Source organism: Patiria miniata, unplaced genomic scaffold, assembly GCF_015706575.1.
Source record: "Patiria miniata isolate m_02_andy unplaced genomic scaffold, ASM1570657v1 HiC_scaffold_26, whole genome shotgun sequence".
Taxonomy (NCBI): domain Eukaryota; kingdom Metazoa; phylum Echinodermata; class Asteroidea; order Valvatida; family Asterinidae; genus Patiria; species Patiria miniata.
The window spans coordinates 8,572,261-8,593,694 of record NW_024037065.1 but is presented as its reverse complement, the minus strand read 5'-3'; the positions used below and the strand labels follow the sequence as shown (position 1 = coordinate 8,593,694).

The following is a 21,434-nucleotide window of genomic DNA, read 5'->3' as shown; positions in this document are numbered from 1 at the left end:
AAAGCAGGCAAGTTGTGGTCACAGCTGTCTTATCACTCTCTTGGAGTCAAAGCATAGCTGTATCAAGTTACTTAATCAGTCCAAGGCAGTCAATCCAGCTTTATGTGGGCTTGGAATTCTTACGGGTTGAAAACAGTCACTTGATTGATTTTGACTGCAAGGACAGCCTGGCACAGAATGTATGTTTGCATACATGTAGGAGGGTTAAAGATTGCCTCGGTCAGATTAACATGGACAGGAAAAAAAGTGGACCCCAAATGTATAGAATGATCCAGTAATGAAACAAAGTGCCTCTGTGTGTGCATGCAGAAATATCAACCCATCAGCACCTGTACGACATTGAATAGTAAGTAAGTAAAGTCAAGTCTGTCCCGAGCCAATGTGGCCCATCAGGCCGGCATTTATCTCTGGTTTCAGTAGCATGAAACGACTGAGAATATCTCTATTCCCCCTGGATGGGATGCCAGTCCATTGCCGGTTACTCCCCAGCTAATGCCGGTACCCATTTATACTCCTGGGTGAAGAGAGGCAAGGGGAGGTGAAGTGCCTTGCCCAAGGACACAACATATAACAGGCAGCTGGATTCGAACCCCTGACCCTCTGATCATGAGTCGCGAACCCTAACCACTAGGCTACACTCCCCAACACATGCATGACACAGTACCTATTCCTGATGAATACACAAAACCATATAGTGCTGGGCAGTTTGGGGCGGTACAGTGATTGGTTAAATCTGACCCCACGTCCGAGTTCATCGCGGGCAAGAAAACATGTTTGGACATAATAAACCTCTATCCTTGTGTCTGGGAATGTCATTACTGCCTGGATCACAAGAGAGTTACTCATTGCTAAGAGAATAACCACTCACAACAACAATCTGAGACAAAGGACAGAGAACTTGGATGCTCTGGAAAAAAAACAAGATGGCATTGGCAGTCCACTTATTGATGACTCCCTGCCGACTGCACTGGCCTGTACAAAACTGGACATCGCTTTTGAAAAACTGTCTGCTTTACTGAGGATCTTTCACCACAGGAAGTGATGTAATATGGGACAGGCTCTGCTCAAGACCCTCAGGTAATGGGCACGTGTTTCTTAAAAAAAAAAATTCACAAAAATGCCGCCTCAGGACTTCTCTGGTTGTCGTCTTAGGAAATGCGGAAAATTGAATTTGTGGGCGTGACAGCACTTCCTGAGTCTGTCGACATTGGTTTGCTTTCGTGATGTAAACATTCTGGCCGTGTCTCCTGGGTTTCAATATGAGTTGACCCCGCCTCGCGTGGTCTCGTCGGGGGTTGTCGACTAGTCATGCAACGTCCAGGACAAACAAGCTCAAAATTAGACTATTATATGATGAGGAAAAACAGACACAAACATTCAGTGCGCTTACCTCTTTTTCTAACTTCGTTGCCTTCGTCTCCAGGGTTTCGTAAAATGCTTTTTCTTTGAGACCCTCTGCGAAAACAAAACAAAAATGTCCGAGATGTGTGAATGAAATAGGTTTAAACTGATTACTTAGTTACAACTAATAAAAAACATGTCAGTAGCTTTTCCACTTTTGTTGCAAGGTCTGACTACTTAAAGATGTAGTCCATCATTTGTAATTTGTGCATTTTGTTAGTTTAAAGCAACAAAAGTGTTCAAAATCTCATGAAAGATACTGAACAACTAAACCTGATGAAGTTTCAGCTCAGCTTCAGCTGTATATTCCGAGAAAAACAGCATTCTAGGATCTCAATTTCAAATCAAAAGTTGCTGAATTATGTCTGGAATTGTTTTGAATTGACGCTATACGCGATGTCTTGCACTGATCCGACGAATTATAGCAACCGCGCGCGCCTGTGCATCGTGCCAATGTTTGCGCGCGCTGTGCCGAATAAACTACTAATTTAAATTTTCCTACAGTGCGTCTTAAGACGCACCATTGGAAAGGCCTTCTTTCGTTGATTACTTCAAAATGACAGCTTGCCAGAAAGATTAATTTCACAGGGAGTTTAGTCCACTTACTATCTTTCAACCAAGTATGTTTTTCAACAATAATACGCCATTTACTTTTTTGGATGGCTGCAAATGATGGACTATAGCTTTAACTCTAACTCCCCAAGCTCTCTTGTCCAGAAGCAGCCTGCACCTGATTTCAAGGGCTGCGACACGTCACAACTCAGGGAGTAAGTTCCTTGACTTGCAAAATAAGAAGCGCCCTTTTTTTAAAGCCAGTTTTATGCCATAAAAATTACATAAACGGGACTATAATACAGAGACAATGTGTGGGAAGTTGTAAATGGAAAATGCAAACCTGTGTGAGTCATACTCATAGAAAACGCGCTTAGTTGGGTGTTGCATTCAATAGAGTACATTATTCGGAATTCATTCCTTCTAATTTCATTATGTGCTACAAACATGCACATGAATTCAAAAAATGCCTACGATCAGGATGGCTTCAAAAGTATCTCTGCGGAGGAACAAGGAGTTGGCGCTGAAGTAATTTAATATAGTTCTATGGTTAATTCACATCAACATGGGCAGGGGTTCTTAACCAAACAAAACCAGCTCTAGCTTCCTATTCACACGTATATGCTCACCTATGAGGGGTTCCACGTCAACTTCAAATTTGCACGTGTGTCTGAAGTCCGGATCGCAGCCTCCTCTGTGCAGCACAATCTGGGAGATGCATTCCTCTATTAATTTATAGTACTGTGGTCTGGACACAACAAGAAAAGAAAACTCTTGTAAGTCGTTTGAAGAAAGTGGTAAAGCATTCTCACTGAAAGATATATCTAATTTATTATTATGCACAAACTCACATTCCTTACTAATCCATGAAATACCCTTACCACACATGTAGAGCTTTAAACTATAGCATTCTTCATTTGTGGAAATATGAGCTATGAAAGTTGGTATTGTTCTTCAGTTAATATTCAGTATTTTCTGCCAAAGTTAGCATGATATTTTTTAATTTAGAAAGGCGGGGCCATAAAATTGAATTCTGCATAATTCCTTATCATTTGTCACATTCCGCGCTGCCATGCCCAACATCAAACGATAATGTTTTTCTCCTCGATTGCATGTTTCTTCCATTACATTCCAAACTGCCACGGTAACATCAAAAGATTATGTTTCTCTCCTCAGTTGCATGTTTCTTCCATTTTAGCTGTTCTCAATTTCAATGGGAACAGCTTTTGTTTTCGTCAAGATTTTTGTTTTGTTGATTTTTCCTTTTTCCACCTTTTTTTAAAGGTTTTGTACATGTTTTCTTTATGCATTCCACTTACAGATACAACAGTCAGAATTGTAACAAACGAGTGAATCCTACTTCTTCCCAACAGCTAATGGAGACATAGTTCTAGTACCTTATCACACCATCTTCCCTGATCATGAGCAGATGCTGCAGGATGGACAGGAAGAACGGCTCAGCTGGAGTATCGCCGACGAGCTGGTGAAGCAGCTGGTACGCTGACTCCTCATCGGTAATCCGCAGTTAAAGAATCAACTGATGTATCATTTTCTGTGTTCTATTGGGCTTTGGCTACAATCCTTTTGTAATTTTTTGTTTTACCTTGGGCGACTCTGGAGCAGAACAGAATTGAACCTGACCTTGAAGTACAAACAAATTGTGATCCACCTTTTCTTTTTAAGAATAAACTCCTGCCCGAGAATCCATTTCAGACACTTCAAAAGAAATTTAAAGCACACAATGATCGTGCTTAAGAGAAGGATTACAACTTTCGATGCAGGCTGAGATTTTTGTTTACAGCTATCGGCAAAAGTATTAAAATGAACACTCATCTTAGAATTAAATAATGCATAACAATGCATAGCACTTTCCACCAAGGGTACCTTAGGTCTTCAAGCTAATTACAATTATTATCCCTGTTCAACAGGCCATGACCATTTTTTTGCAGCCAAGATCAGTGTAATCTGGTGTTGTACCCTCACAGGTACGCATTTATACTCCTTGATGGAGAGAGCCAATTGTAGTAAAGTGTCTTGCCCAAGGACACAAGCAACATGCTCCCCGTCGGGATTTGAACCCATGTACCATGGCACATGGGTCGAACACCGTAACCACTGGACCATATCGCTATAAAATAGGTAGGGGAACCGTTTCTCATTTGCTGTCAAATTTTTTTTTTAATAGTTTAACTTTGTAGTAAACCAGGTTTTCAACGCAGCATTAACTAATCTCAAAACAGACCAAAGCTTTCTTGGAATTCCACTGCTTGGTGAATCTAACGTGTGGACAATGCTTAGTTACTTTTCGCACAAACCGGTCACAAGAAACAAACATCAACTTTGGTGGGGTGGGGGGGGGGGAGGGGCTAGAAACTTTTTTGGGGGGTAAGCAAGAACTTCCAGTGCTTTGTACACTTCTCGGCAATTCATTGAAGGACGCAGACTGTTGAATGTACATGTAACATACACTTCAAAGGATATTCTATCTCTACTTTGAGGCCTTCGAAGCGATGGCAGAACTCATCGTAGTCGTCTTCTTTGTGGTCGTCAAAGACGGTGACCTGAGTTTCCAGCTCGGAGCTCTTGTTGTCTCTCAGTTCCTATTCGATGTAAATGAAGGGAAAAGATTTGTTCCAAGAAAAGTGACGACGCAAATTAGTATCTGACTGTACTAGTACTAAGGCTTCCGGTTTCCCTACCTACCCTATTCTGACGGCCCCTACCCTAATTTTGATGATAATTTGGTAGATTTCTTTTGGGATAAATGCAAATAATCTTATATGTCTGGTAGTGAATCACCCAAACAGCTGATCGGTATGTAACGCTTTAGAATTCAAAGTGATTTTGAAGACAGAGCCACTCACTGTAGCATTCGCCCCAATGTGTTGACTTGTCATGACATTGCAAAGTTGCATTCGGGTTCAAGTTTGTGCCAAGGATGAACAGGCCTAAGGATTAACATCTCAGCCATGTCAACATTTCCAGCCAATTGTGAAGTTAGTGAACAGTTACTTGGATTCCATTTAAAGGTATAGATTAGATCATTTGTCACTTGTGTCATTTTTTTTTTTTTTTGAAGCGATAAAAGTGCTCAAAATCTAAAGACGGGTGCTTAACCCCATGGGCCCGGGAAGCGGTCATGGCCGGGGCTGCTAATCCTCATTGGAATGCAGTTGCCAGCTGTGGTATGCCGTGGCACACGGCTAGTGGGTAGTTCCACAGCTGCTGCTTTTGTGCAGTCCCGCTACCACACAAAGGCTGTGCAGTCATGCGGGCCACTTGCTCTATGTGTGGAGGAATGTCCCCATTATAACCCGTGCTTAAGGGGTTAACAACCTGACCTGATGAAGAGCTCAGTGAATTTCTGAGAAAACAATATTCTAGAATCTCGATTTCAATTGAAAAGTTGCTGAGTCATGTTTTGAATTGCGCCTGAAATCAGCGTCCGGGACACGTTCTCATTCTGCTGATTGCAGCTACGCGATGTCATGCCCTGAATCGACAAATAGTAGCAACTGCATGCGCGTGTGCGTCGCGCCGACGCTTGAGTACATCTATTCACAAATTCGCTGAATTACAAACCAACTACATGTACTAATGGAAATTTCCAAAAATGCGTCAATTGACGCATCTTTGGAAATGGCCTTCTTGTATTGTTTTCTTCAACATGACTGCATGCCAGAAATAAAAAACTTCACCGGGAGTCTATTGCCATCCCCATCTTTAAACCAAGTAAGCTTTTCAGTTACAAGTAAAATTTGGTCAGTTACTTTTTGGATAGCTGCAAATGATCTACTCTCTGTTAAAAAAAAAGTATGAATGACACACCAATGATGCATCCCCAACAACTGTCACACTACGGTACTAGAGAATTTGTCAAAAACTCCAGATGCAGTGACAGTATATAAGCTCGAACAGAGGGACAAAGTTTTTTATTTCTGTCATTCGATCAATAGCTCACTAAGCCCTGCCCCACGATGTCCTGGCCAATCACAGCGGTGATTTAATGTCCGACGTGCTTGCACCAACGTCCAACATGCCCATGAGGGCGGCTGAAGATGTGGGCGAGGTATAATTGATCAGTCAATTTCAATAAGTGTACTTCTGTGAGGTGCACAAGACATCCACGACACAAGTGTTTCTGACAGGAATATGACAGGTTTGACTGTGCACAGCGGAAGTCCTGTCACGCAGCACGTGTAAATTTAGCATGCAGCAGCTGGCAACGGGTGTGCCAAATGATCACAACTGACAAAACACCAACCCACCCTCCTAAATAAAAAAAGAACTAAATATAGCTACAGTGGACTATCTGTCCATATCATCCCAAAGTCAAAACCAGTCGATCAAAAGCGTGGGTGTTGCAAGAGGGAGCAAGGAGCTTTTGCCCCTCCCCGGAAATAGGGCGAGAACAACAAAAAGGGAGAAGAACAAGAAAACAGGGGAAACGGGAAGACAACTGTCAGTTTTCATTTAAAAAATGCCTCAGCATCAACCCCTCCCCTAGTTTGTTACTTTGCTACTTTTAACCAGTTCGCGTCGGGATTATTTTGACGTGACTGGACCCAGGCGCGGGATCGTTTTCACGAACCTCGATGCCAGACGGGTTCTGGCCGTCATCTGCGGGTAGCACACCCTGATATTTCCGGCCTCGCTCGCTGCAAGCTGGTCACAGACAGATATTTCCGGCCTCGCTCGTTTGTGTTTATCATCTGTTCTGAATACCGCAAAAACTTTGCGCGCATACATGCATCCGACGTGAACTGGTTAAGCCCCTCCCCCCCCCCCCCCCCCCCGAGAGTGCTTTGACCTCTCTTAGATACAGAACTCGCTTACTGCCAAAACTCCTTGCTTCCCTGCGAAATACGCTAACCCACAGAATTTTCACCTTATCTCCAGTTTAAATTGCCTAGATGGAATATTTTGGAGGGCCACAAACCAAGTACCAAGTAGTAGCTACAATTTGCAAAAAAATCTCTGCTCTTGGTAAGAAGAACCGAGATATGTTTGTCCTGAAACAGAACTGACTTACAGGTAAGAGATCCAGCATTCCTGTCCGGAGAAACTCATTGCGTAGATGTAACCTGAAGTCTAGCTCCTCGGGTTCACGTGGTGTGATGATGACTGCGTTCACTAACTGCATGCAGACCGTCTGCAGAATGAGCAGAATAAATACAGACATTTTAAAATTTGTTTTATTTTTATTCGGTGTTGCCCTTCGCTTACGTATTTATTAACTCTGTATACTCAGTGTTGTCAAAGGGCTTGCGAGAAAAATATTCCCAAGCTTACTCGGGTGGGACTTGAACCCACAACCTCCTGGTTGATAACGCAGACGTGACTCCGATCGACCACCGAGTTTGCCAGGGTTGGCTGGCCGGTTGAGTCTAATGTTACAGCGGGTATCGCGACCAAACGAGACATTAATAATAAGTACTAGGTAAATAAATCCCAAATGAACATCTACTTGTAACCTGTTTAATGTCTAGACTGAGCTGAAAAATACAGAGTCAGTTGTCCTGACGCTTTGATCAAATATGTATGTGATGGACAACCACATGCGAACAGTACATGTTCATGTACACAAACACACACAAGAGTTGCTGCATGTACATGTACTTCAAAAGTATCCTCCTAAAATAAACGGCAAGAAAATGTACATGTGCAGAAAATGTAGTGGCTCTCCAACTCTTAAACTCCAAACTCACTAAGTTTATGGGAGTACGGTCGTCACCCCAATGACATGTAGCCAGAAAAACCTGGACGCAATCAACCTGCAACACCTGCAGATACGAGAGATCCCCCTCCGAGATATCCATCTCCATTGCTTCAGATCCACGTTTGCCAACGAGCTATCATGAAGCACCCACTATCTGGCAACTGAGCGAGAGGTTTCTGTCTGTCGCGCTTGTCCGTCCTAAACTTACTCCTTGTGATGCGACACATGACTGATGACTCGTCAGCATTTTTGTCTTGTCTTCAGTCTGGGCAACTGTTCGCGTTCGTTTCAGGTCAGCTTTTACAATGCAGTACTACGCTGAAAAGTCTCTTGGGCTCCGACGGATGAAGACAGGGTATTCCTTAGTGTTTGCTTTCGAAATTGACAAGTGATGGGTCCTGATGGGTCCACTTTTTTTTGGGGGGGGGGGGGGAGTGTGGAGGACTGTGCAACTTGGCTGGTTTCCAATCAAAAATCCCATACTTAAGTAGGCATGCATGTAATTGTACAACAGGAGGGTACTGTAGCGACAAATGTAGACGTGACTTTTTGGTTTCACTTGGTCCAGTTTTAGGACATGAGGGCAAACGCAAATGGGCCAGTCTATAAAACAAGGATCCAAATAATGACATTTTTCCTGTCCCTGTTACCTCTGTACTTTGTCGATTGCCATTCCTGTGTGGTTAAACATGACTTCAACCTAATTCTTATTTGTTGTGGAGGTTGCTTGTTTCACAAAATCAATCTTGGAGGAAGAATACATGAACCCTAACTCCCTAGCACGATTAACTAGGAACCATACCCATCCTGGCAAATTCCAACATTATATGGGAAACTACACACACATATTTCTGACTTTGATTCTGGAGCTGTGCCAACCCAATGTTAAAGACTGTCAGTTTAGGGGTACTGTACCCATCGTGACAGATTCCAATAAGACATGCCGTTGGGTTTGATTGGTTGGGGGAGGTCAGGGTTAAGGAGTGGATACAGAATTACAAAATCATACATGTCAGATGTGACAAGGACAGGAAAAGAGTGGACCCCAAATTTATAGACTCACTCACGTGCAAAAGTTTTGACAAAACAAGAAATAATCGTGCTGCACATCTTGCACAAGTTAAACTCTCGTTAACCCACACAAAATGTCACCATAAATGTTTTGCACGTATTCAATTTTGCTTTGCAAACAGTCTGAAGGCAGTGCGGTGTGTGGCCATTTTCGCCGAGGTTTCACAAGATAGTTTGTAGGTGTTCTTCATAACCACCAAGGACCGACACACAAAGGGAGAACAACAGATCCTTTCAGTCCTCGGGAGTTGGGTCCTTTGTTGAAAACGGTCTGCTATCGTACGTTTATGTGCTTAGTCTATGGGAGAGTGTTACATGTATATTACAGGGATAAAGAGAAACACAAAGCATTGTCCTCGAGAGTATAGTAAAACACGACTGTCTGTATGTACATGACAAACATCTCCAGTTTAGACCGTTGTCAAACACGTACAATGACCACAAATCAGGCAGGTTCAAATGTACTCTTGATTGTCAGAGCAAGCTTGAGAAAATGCACCATGTGCAAAAAAATATCATCGGCATCAGGCATGTCAGGCGTTTCTTGACAGACTTTGACAAGAGACCTCATAATCATACCCGAGTCTTTTACCCAGGATATCAGTTAAACCATGACACAACAAAAGACAAAAACCTGGGTACGTGTAAGACACAAATCAGCCTTGACAGATGCCAAGATGCACTTTTTACTTTCTTGAAGTCAGTCCCATCATCCATTGGTGCCAGACCTCAAACAGGTTAATTGGCCAGCTGCAATCGACCAATCAGGTGCCCCGATCCATTTGTCATGTTGGTGTCACCGTTTCTTTTGTGACCGGACAGCTGCAGATGACTAAATCTGATTGGTAAGTGTGAGTCACATGGGGCGAAGGAGTTAAAGGTGTCAACTGTAATTTGTACAAATGTGGGCGGAAACCAAAGATCCTGACCAAAGATAAGCGGATGTTTACATTGAATCGACTCAATTAATTATCATGCGAATTCAACTGAGGCTGTTGTACATGTATTAAATATTACTGGCATGATGCATATTTGCATAATAGATAAGGCCACTTTTTCATTGGCACATGTTTGTTATTCCAACTTGGATTGTTGTTCAAAATTACATCTTATCATATCTGATGGTACAAAAAAATATGTGCTAAGTAAAATTTTACACAATAATAAATTCGTTTTAATAATATTAAAAATAAGTTGGGAGGCTTATCATCCTTGCTCGAAGCTGAGAAGACGAAATGTGAAGGATGTGGCTACAACGCAGTCGAGCCGCAGGCACATAAAGGCGCCTTAGGCAGCCAGCCATATAACCTATGTCTGACCACAGAGCACAGTCAGAGACTGAAAGTGTTTGATTTTTTCTTCAGGAGGAAAACCAGAGGGCTCGGAGAAAAACCCTAATGGCACAGGAGAGAACCAATGCACAACTCTACTCACATATGGTCCTAGCTGGGAACAAACAGTGGTGAGAGGCAAGCGCTTTACGCACTAGCCACCCATGCCACCCTATAATTTATTGCAAGAATTTGACAATGCATACAATAGCTCCAAAGTCATTGTGCCAGTTCCGTTTTTCCCCCGACAAGTTTTTTGCGTTTTTTTTCACCTTTCAGGGCTATCTAAGAATTTTCCAAAAAACTGGAAAACTACACCCAAAAAACTTAAAACAAAACAAAAAACAGCTTTTTAAAAATCATGACAAAAGCCCCTAAAAACCCCCAGAAATAATCCCTACGCACGTTTGCTAGGAACCTTTCCTGAATCCTTCAAAAACCCTCCACTGTGTATTACACCAGTTGCACATTCTTTGTACATGTACTTCAATTTTCAAGGGGTATCAAGTTTTCTGTAAGGCAATTAACGGTTAAATCTACCTTGCTCAATCCTGCAAAATCCTGCAAAAAGACGCCTGATGGATTCTGAAGGATCTTGGAAGATTGGGCTTAATTTTTCCTCATCTAAGACAGATAATAACAAACATGAGGCTCCCTACCTGCAGTGTAGGATTCTCTTCCTGTTTCAGGGCCTCGATGATGGGCGCGAATCTCGGCCGACTTCTGAACTCGGCCACGTCTGTCAGGGCTGCCAACACTTTCTCATGCCTGCAGAAACAAAAACAAAATCAAAGAGAGCTCATGAAGAACAGTGAGAAACCTCAGGTCATGTTCCATTACAAAAGAAGTTTTTGGAAGTAAGGCTGGCACGGTGGTCTCCTTCCGCCTCTTTGGCCTGGGTTCGAATCCCTTCCAGGTTGTCAAATGGATTGGGTTTTCAGTCTGAGCCTGACATCATGGGTAACTTCTACTCTCCAATGTCTATTATGGTTTTCCTTCCACGTCTAAACCTGAACAATTGCTACATCAACTTTCCCTTTCAGGTTTTTCAAACCGAGCTAGAGCACCTGGTCCTTGATGTCATTACCGGAAGGCATTGGAATTGAAGTTGTTCTCTACTTATGAAGTACCTCAAAGTAAACTAGCAAAGCTCATGAAATGAGTTCTGTCGCGGCTGCAAGTGAACGGACACTGAAAACCCAAGCGCACTCACCAAACCTAAGGGCTCCAAAAAAAATATTACCTGATCTGGTACCTGAACTCGTACAGATACTCCTTACACACCATTGTAAGCGTCCTGAGCAGAGTTTGCCATTCAATGAAATAAGTTACCAAACTAAGTCTGAAGAAGTTACAATTACAAGGGATTGCCTCGAAGTAAACGTTTAAACAGTGTGTGCGAGACATCTAGCAAGGTGGGCAGAGCGCTTAGAGGAAGGGGTAAATTGAATCTACTCGGTTGGTTCCCCGTGGGTGGTGCACAGATGGTGTTGGTGTACGGTTGTTTTTTCACTGCCCCTCAGACTGTCAACTTTTCGACAACTGAACCTCCCTTGAATTGTCAATGGAACAGACTGAAGTCTGTGTACCTCCTGTGGGCACAGACAGTACCATTTTCGGTTCGAGGGGTCGGGCAAAGTCAGTGAGCAGACCGTCAACGCCCAAGCCACAATAGGTTATTAGGGAAGGAAATGAAATGTTATCGATTTCTTCCTGGACGATGAAAAACAAGGAGACGAAGGAAATCCCAGTATTAAGAGGGGAATTCTGTAGACTTGCCAAAATGACAGCATTGTAGTCGAGTCCATCACAAGTACAAAATCACAAGTTTGGTCAAAAGTAAATCACAAGACCTTTCATAAGTCCTGTCACTAGTAACAGGGGAAGAACGATAACAAAGGAATGCCTTTCCCTGAGTTCATTTGTAAAGCTTGTGACTGGACTTGAGACAAGAGGATTTGTGATCGAATTGTAAGGACTTGTGATAGACTCCACCAAAACACTGCTTGAAAAACATACTAATTTTCATCACTAATTAACTGTTAACCTGGCAATTTTTGTCATTTTCAGCTCAAGTCCAAGTCCTTTTGGAAAAAGAGTACAGTTCTTAAAGTTGCATTCCCTGTTCTCTTCGACCATTATCATTTTTTTTCTACACATAAATTTTCAATTTGTATGTTTTATTCCAACCAAAGAACCTTTTTTTAGTCATTCTTGTTTTAAGTCTGCAACCCCATAAAAAAGGGGTATTTTTTTAGGCACTAACAGATCAGCTTTGCGAGCAGACTAACTCCTGGTCCGTACACTATCGATACTGATCGTAGGGGCGGGAACCAGCCTAAACTGCGAGAATGAATTATTGTCTGGCAGCCAATAATTCAAATTTGTAAAGTGATAATTCAATGACTAAACACAGGCCGATTTTTTAGGTCGATGTCTCATTCAAAAGTGAATAACTTTTGTAGTGCTAGAAAAAAAGCAATTCAGAAATGGAATCTATTTTTCGGGATGAAAACACAAACTTTAAATACCTGTACCAAGCGGTACGTCAAAATCTTAATTTTCTTATGCATTTGAAGCACTTGGTCAGTTAATATTGCCTTAAAAGTTATTTGATTCCTGGTACAAAACCTTCTCACAAAAACTTGGAAACACAGAAAAGAACCACCTCTTAAAATTCTCAACTCGTGGCTTTTTTGATTAACCACTTCACGCCGTGTTTATTTTGCCGAAAATTACGAAAATTTTCTAAAGGCAAAATTTCCCAGCCAACTTCTGATATACAGCCAAACGCCACAAATACTGATTCGCAAGAGTCATTTCAACAGTATTTGTATGATATTTCTTGCCGAAACCTCATATGTTTCAATACTCCGGGGTGTGCAATGGAGCTTAAATTGTACAACAATAGGCTGTGCACGGTCAGCACACGGTCCGTCTCCACAGACAACACAGACTTTTGTGAGCATGGTGAGTGTGTACAAAAGGCACGAGGGATCAGCGTGTTTAGACGTCACCCGGAGGTGAGTCGAGGCTATCTTGACACCTTTACTCGTCAGCCGGACCAGGGTACAAAAACAGTCAGTGCCTGTTATCACGGCCTCCGGCGCGAACTGGTGAAACCTTAGCCATGTCCAATTATGTGGCTATGGCTAGCAATAATACATGGATGTGCCTATGGATGTGGCTTAATCCACTTCCCATAGACGCGTGTGTTATCGCAAGCCGTAGCCAAGTAATAGACTAATCCATAAAGCCCATGACCCAATTTCTTGCCTCTGCTTACAGTAAGTGAAAAATCCACGTTTACTGTAACAGAAAATTCCGTGCTTACGGTAAGCGTATTTCACGCGTTAGCAAGGAAGATTGGCTTCTGCGCATGTTTACATCCCATAACCAAGGATTCTGTGCTTACAGGGTTAGCACAGAATTTTGCTGCTAGCGCGTTTAGAACAAAATGGTGTTCGTAAGCGCGGAATTCTGTGGTTAGCAGAGACATGAAATTGGGCCCTGGTCTATTAAAACATAGCCTTACCCTCCAGGGTACAAGCACACGGCCGCCAGCAGCCGGACCGTATCCACCATGATCTGCTCGTGCCGGGGGTCCAGCGTCCCCGCCACGGTGCTCAGAGCGCCCTCTTTGTTGAACATCATCTGGATGCCGTACTTGTTGTTCATGAAGGCCTTGAGGCACTTGATGCACTCGTGCCTGACGTCCACACTCCTTTGGTCCTCCCTGAATCGAAGGAAAGTTACAAAATTAAGAATTTGTCAGCAATGGTAATGTTGTGTAGGGCTATGGCTTCTCACTGTACAGTGCCAATAGCAAATATGAAAGCCGCAGCCTCAAACAGCCATGGCCACAAAGTAACTGCTATTTACAAACTTGTGTGCGAGTGCACAATAAGCTCTGGCCGTCTTGCATGAAAGTCTGGCATGAATTCTATCAAAATTATCCCAGCCAGAGCATAAGAATGTGACGCCCAAAAATGCGACATCAATGGCACATATGGAACACCGTACTTGATGATATTATTAGTTATCCCGTAATAATGTAGTGCGTCTGTGTCCCACATACCACGAGGCCGAATGTGGGACACAGACGCACTACATTTTCCGTGTTCCACGAGCACGAGCAAAATAACGAATTTATCTTCAAGCAAACTTGACGCGCAGTAAAGTTGGACCATCGCTTTACACGAACCTTTCAGCGGTTTAGCGCATGCAGCTGGAATGTCGCTCGCATCTTGGAATAGCGCAATAAGCAGGGTGCGATATGGACCTTGCAATACAGCCTCATACATCATATCACACTGTTGTTGCCATGGATCGACCAATCAGGATCGAGGGTACAAGTTTGCTTGAAGATAAACCTAGATGTATACCTAGATTTATAGCAATATGTGATAAATACCACGCGACAAATACTAAAACAGGATAGATATTTGCCACATGGCTTCACGAGGCAGAAAAACCAGCAAAAATTTACCGCACGCTTGGATATTTTGTGAGCTACGTGCTAAGCAAACGACCTCGAATGACCTTTTGCTCAGCACGTAGCTCTCGTGTGCGGCGGGCTTAAGTGATGGACACTTTCAACATGACACCCGAACATGCCAGTCCATTTTATCCTAATAGTTTTTGTGCCTAATTCCACCTGCTCAAGCCACACACATCTTTTCCAATCATACAGAATTTTAACTAAAGTTTGGGTCACCCACCTATTGGTAAAATCATTAATGATCTTCAGTATTTCTGTCAGGCCGGCCTCCCCAAACTGCTGGACCCAACTGATGGTGTTGCTGCCCAGCGACACCTTCAGGGAGCCCAGGGTGGACAGGAGACGCTCTGAGTCCCCCGGACCGCAGTGCTTCAACTCCAAGATGTAGTCGCCTGGTTTCTGCACTGTTTTTCTACCCTAAAGGGAAAGGAAGGGGGGGGGGGAGAGGAAAAAAAAAATTTGAATTGTTTCTGCGCACTGCCAATAGAGGGCGGTATACTACATATGCTGAGTGCAGTTACTGTATTAATTTCATTTCTCAAAAGTGGACCCCCAACTAACCTCATTTTTTTAATGTCTGCGCATTGCCAGTTGAGGGCAGTATTATACAAATAAAAAATATTTTACATATGCAGTTTCTGTCTGTACATGTGTGTACATTTCTTTTTTCCAACCCCGAGATGGGCCCCCCCCCCCCTCAAAGGTTTGTCTTTATGCACTGTATAAATTTATATGTGCACACGCAATGTACATGTTACGGTGCTGAGGTTCCTATAGGCCCCCCCAAAAAGTCTTCGGTTTCTGGTATGGAGCTTGCCCCAAAAGTGGTGCGGCGACGCGTTTTTTTGTTTTTATTTTATTAATTTTTTTGTTCAAGTGTCGGCTGATGACTGCAAATTGTGCCTGACTAAATTTAGTGCAAAATGTATGGAAGCCGAGAGAGGCCACATAAAGCTTATTCTCAAACGTAACCTCATCTAAAAACACGTTAAAATTGTGCAGCAGCAAGATTCCAGTCAAACCAGTGAGTTTGGCGGTTTTGAGACATCATCTTACATTGAAATTTTTTTTTATAATTTTGCCGACGCGCATGGCTACGGCGACAGGCGCGCAGACCAGAAACCGAAGCCTTTTGGGGGGGGGGGGGGCCATAACAGGAAGAGAGGATGTTTATGTTATCATAAGCAGATCCTTTCCCAAAATTAATGAAATGGTCTTTGGCTGAAATTTGATCAGACCTTTTTTGTTTTGGGGGGGGGGAAACTCTCCCAGGAGAAAAAGCCTCATTGCATTGAAAGCCTACTGTTACAACCCTGAAGCTTTTAGCAAATGCTGTACAGTGTACATGTAAGTTTTGACAAAATGTGTGCAGAGTTGATTTCGAGAGGCAAAAGTGGTGTAAACGAATTCATCTGCTTACATTTAATTGTTCTTCTGCAACTGCGATCTATCAACACCAATTTGTTTCTTTTCCCCCAAAAAATTCCCCACAACCTTGACACCAACCGTTAGCACATTGCGACATTTCTCATTGTTTCAACATCCAGGAAGAAACTGATCAAACACTTAACTTCCTTTTCCCTGAACAGACTGTCGGCGTGGACGTTAAACATGTTAAACAACATGATTTCGTGGACGGTGGGTACATGTGTCTACTCCAGATCAGAAACCGGAACTCAAGGGGAAACTGAATGGGGGATGCTAACGTTTGAGGCAGCTCTTGACAGTTTATTCACCAAAGTCTAATGCATACATTGTAGTCTCATTACATCCATTAGTCTGGATATCCTGTTTCTCAAGCATTTGTACACATCCTATTCCACAAGTGTGGCTCATTCTCTCCTTGAACTTTAGCATATCGATGGAAAATTTTTGCAAAGAATCTATGCAGCAGCGAACACTTTTTACCAGCCATGGTCAAATTTACATGTACATATTGTAACTGGTACTCAGCTTATTTTTCCTATAAAGCTTGATCAGCGGTGTTGTCTTTCTCTTTTGGACGGGTCAGTGTCAATGTTAAGAAAAACCTTTTCATTGTCACACTGTATCAACCGGTTCGCACCGGATGACCGTGTGTACCTCCAAAGGTTTTGCGGTATTTGGAACGGATGACGGATAAACACGCAGGGAGCGAGGCCGGAAATATCTGTAAGCGACCCGTTCGCAGAGCGAGCGAGGCCGGAAATACTAGTGTGCTAGCGCGAGGGTGATGGCTTAAACCAGCCTGGCATGAGGTCGAGTGAAAAGTAATCCTGCACCTCGATCCGTTCTTGCCAAAATAATCCCGGCGCAAACTGGTTACGGGCTTTATGGTGGATTTCAACAAATTTTCCCCACATCTGTCAAGGAGTCACGTAGCCTTGGTCAAGGCGATAGACAACAGTGTCTGATGATTGATGGTCGACCGCTAGCATAAACAGCTGTACAAAGCGTAAACAGCGACCTCACTTGGGTAGGCTACAATATGCAAACAGTTGGTGCTGGTCGAACGCCTTGTAACAATGGTCGCACTGTTTTTCAGGCAATATTCTTTATTTTGTTGCTGGATTTATATCGCGTTATATTTGGTATGCCGACTTGTTGGAGAATTTAACCACATTATCCAGCTCTCTTAATATCCATGGAAAATGTGAGTCTCCATGGCCAAGCAATGAAGGAAAATCTCATCTTTATTCGCATCCAGCAACGAAATATAGAAAAAAACATAAGCCACGGTGCACGGTTGTTCTAAGGCGTTCGACCAACATTGACCGATTTGCGTATTGTAGCCTAACCGCGTGAGGTCGCTGTTCGGGCTTCGCACAGTACGTGTGAGAGCATATAGCGCGCGGCTACTTACATTAGCGGCCGACCATTGATCATCAGACGATATTGTCGAACACCTTGGCCAATCTAGATCTTGGCCAATTTAGATCTAGAAAAACTTCAAGAACAAAAGTTGCATCTTACTTTGCTACCAGGGTTCAGCATGCAGATGAGAGGGGGAGAATGGTTTTGGTTCTCCAAGATTTTTCCCTGATCTTTGAAGGCAAAAATGAAAACTACAGATGTTCCACAAATGTAGTATGGATTTTCCTTCTCTTTTTTCTCGTCATAAATATCCTCACCGCTGAAGAGCCCGAGCGTTTCATGTACTGAAGCACCATCTCTCTCTTGGTAGTCATGTCACGCGCCCGCAAGGGGTCAGCTTTGTTGCCAGTGAGCCCCATGTCCTCCTGCAAATTACACAAAACAAAATAAAATAACAATTAATAGATTCCATGTTTTGATAAATGACTGAACAATTTGATTATTTTTCTTACCATTTTAACACGCACAATGTTTCAATATTCGTTTTTTTAAAAGAAATTTTTAATTTTTTAATTTTTTTGATTTTATTTCTTTTTTAATTTTTAAAATTGTATTTATTTATTTATTTATTTATTATTTATTTATTATTATTATTATTTTTTTTGGGGGGGGGGGACTTTTCTGTTCACACACTATCTAATTGCATTCATTTCTTTAATTTACAAGCACATGTACCTTCAACAAGTGATTAACCGGTAACATATTTTGCATGACCCACATAATAAAATACTATATAAATGCTTATTATATTAGCCAGAACTCTTCAGTGTAGAGTCAACATGCTCTGGACATTGACACGTGTGTAACATGTAGTTTCAAGTCCTGTCACTCATATCCTATTTGTTTACATTTCATAATTCAAAGTCAAACTCTGTAGGCTACATGTGCAGGTTGGTATCTTTTTTGTTTTGACTGTCTCATAAAACATAAACTGATGGGAGAGTGGACCTGTAGAATATAAATTTGACATATTATACTGGTATAGTATATGCATAATATTTTACGGTATACAGAGACCTGTACAAATGTACACTGATTCATGTGTGTACAATGTATGTATTGTTTGTTTGTTGTTTGTGAAGGGGAAAGTGTACCGGTACATTGGTATTAATTACACTGTACATGTAACACAGGGACGATACATGTACATGAACATACATGTAGGCCTATAACTTTGAAGAGACAACATACATGTACATATGTACATGTACATGTACAATGTACATACATGTACATGTAATTTACAAATATGCTAATTATACTGTACAGCACATGCAATGCACATGTAACTTTTACTTTTTCAAATTAACTTTTTATAATACACATGTAACTTATTATGCACATGCACAAATTAACTTTTTATGCACATGTAACTTTTACTTTTTTCAAATTAATTCTATACGTTTACAAAACACAACACTGTCTGGCTCCTTCCTACATGTACCTGACCGATTTACTCTCTTTGTATCAATCAGGAAGGGCAGGGCTTAGGTCTTCAACAGACACTTCCTGATTACATGTTCCTATTAACATTAAAACCACAGGTGACAAAGCTTTCTCGATTGCTGGCCCCAGGGAGTTGGAACAAGATCCCTCAACACATCCGACTTGCATCGTCAATCATCACCTTCCAGAAATCGCTCAAAACACATTTGTTTCTTTAATCAATTCACCTTCATCTTTACCTCTCATTATCCCCTGGTTCCCTTGAGTTATTCTTAAATTAACCCTTACTCTCTGAGGGTAGTTTACTGCATGTCAGTTGGTTATGCCAATGCCCTCCAGCTGCAGTTTATTGGAGGATACTTTGATGTAGCAGTGAAGGCTCCAATTGGCAGGAGTTGGAGGCCCTGGAGGGTGCCTGATACTGACCAGCTGGGGGCACTCACTTTGTTATCAGAGGACTCTCATTGTTCTCTGTGGCATGTATTGGAGTGCCTGTCCAGTTACCCTTGAAATGACATGGCAGATATTGGAGGGCCATGCAAAAAACATAGGAGATTTTCTTGAGGCACATATTGGCATGCGTAGGAGGGTCTAGTAGGGTAAGGGTTAAGTTTTTTGTTTTGTTTATGTTTTTGCCTTTTGATTTGTAGTTTTGTAGTTTTGTACAGCGCTTTGATCTTTGTTAAAAGCGCTTTATAAAGGCTCCATTTATAACGTGTAATTCTTACATGTTGTAAAGCGCATGAATTAATCCGTTTTGGTTTTTTTTTTGGCTCACCCAAAAACATTATTCAACAATAAACTCCACATGGGCGCCCTAACCATACATGTATGAAGATTGACTAGGTATCATTTGAAAAGTGGCAGATATCACTCAACTACAGACTATAGTGTAAACAGCATTGCAGACATGTCATAAACAAATACATGTACATTTTGTATTGTACAGTAGTTAAAGGTAAAAGAAATACTTGTGAACTGGTAAATGTCCCTTTATTCAAGAGAATACTCCACAACTGTTTTTGCAATTGAACGGTCATGATATTTGTATCCTACAAGCTCAAGCTTAATGTACCGGTACGTACATGTATGCATCAAGCATCTCTGGGGGTAAAGACTGTAAAAAGCCCTGACATTTACGCCGTCATGTTTTCAGGTTCTTGAGTTTCTCTCTCCTTAATGCTCGCCCTACAAGTAATTCCATAATCCCCAGTCACTTACTGAGTGAATCCGCTACAGAACCTTCAACATGTCCCACGTGCATTACATTGTACATGTACAGTACAAATTATAGGATCGTTTGCTTTTCATGCATTTTACATAATGTACCAGTGTTCGTTTCCAGTAAATAGCACCACTCAAAATCCAAAGAAGAATGCTCAAAGCATGTGGAAGTTTCAGCTCAGTGGATGTTACACTTTTCAAGAAATGAAAAACCATGTGCAACCTTTTGATCTTGAAACACGATTTTGTCTATTATTTTGCACTATTTATTCTGAAAATCAGTCCATTGAATGATCATTAGGAAATCATTCACATTTTTGTTCTTCTTCTGAATGACAGCAAGCCAGATGGAATAATTAGGCCAAAAACAAAAAGTCTCCGGTTTCTGGTATGGAGCTTGCCCAAAAAGTGGTGCGGTGACGCGGCTTCTTTTTTTTTTACCTTTTTTTTTCTTCAAATGTCGGCTGATGACTGCAAATGGTGCCCGACTAAACTTAGTGCAAATATATGGGAGTCCAGAGAGGCCACATAAAGCTTATTCTCGATCATAACCCCATCTAAAAACACGTTAAAATTGTGCAGCAGCAGGATTCCAGTCAAACCAGTGAGTTTGGCGGTTTTTAGACATCATCTTTTATTGAAAATTTTTTTTTTTCATTTTGCCGACGCGCATGGCTACGGCGACGCGCGCGCATACCAGAAACCGGAGACTTTTATTTTTTTGGCCTTACACGGGGCGTTTAGAACCTGTATGATCTATTAATCCAAGTAAGCTTTTTGATAATAATTCGGTAGGTTACTTTTGGGATAATGCAAACGATCCTGTAATGAGGATGCAAATGTATGCCTCTAATTTTGTTTTCCCACCTACATGTACATCATGTACATGTACATGTACATGTAGGTGCACTTGCAACTGGGAACTGGATACGTACACACGAGACAAATTAATAAACTAGTTGCAAGGTGAACAAATGAAACAAAAGGTAATTTAAAAATTAATTGATTTATTAATTTTTCAGTATAAAAATTTGGTTATTTTAATCCAACACAGGATTGTTATCTAAAAAAAAGAGATCATCACAGAGTACTGAGCGTAGCCCATATCGCCGACGTCCCCAATCGCATGCACGCAGATGTGCTGAGCAAATTTTATTTGTGTTTTTATTCCGTCCTCCAACCCTGCCAAATTTCATGTTACATGTACCGTACCAGTACATTGTTATGTTTCGTAATCCAATAAATGAAAAAATGCTGGCCCAATTAAAAGGAATGTACAACATTTGCTTTGGCTGCAATTTTCAGAAATAAATGGATTTGGAGGATTAGTATGCTA

The 21,434-nt window shown here is 41.8% G+C and overlaps 1 protein-coding gene across 2 annotated transcripts in view; it reads right to left on the bottom strand.

Annotated features, from left to right (window-relative positions):
* The window catches only part of LOC119733798 (protein diaphanous homolog 2-like), a 54,924-nt gene that overhangs the window by 20,533 nt on the left and 12,957 nt on the right, over nt 1-21,434 (bottom strand). For both annotated transcript variants that reach the window (XM_038207167.1, XM_038207168.1), the window contains exons 3-11: nt 17,686-17,793; nt 14,796-14,992; nt 13,610-13,810; nt 10,734-10,842; nt 6,986-7,105; nt 4,435-4,553; nt 3,351-3,467; nt 2,583-2,701; nt 1,391-1,455 (exon numbers count right to left, since the gene is read on the bottom strand). In XM_038207167.1, coding sequence (XP_038063095.1) covers nt 1,391-1,455; nt 2,583-2,701; nt 3,351-3,467; nt 4,435-4,553; nt 6,986-7,105; nt 10,734-10,842; nt 13,610-13,810; nt 14,796-14,992; nt 17,686-17,793 — 1,155 coding nt within the window. The remainder of the gene's footprint in view (nt 1-1,390; nt 1,456-2,582; nt 2,702-3,350; nt 3,468-4,434; nt 4,554-6,985; nt 7,106-10,733; nt 10,843-13,609; nt 13,811-14,795; nt 14,993-17,685; nt 17,794-21,434) is intronic.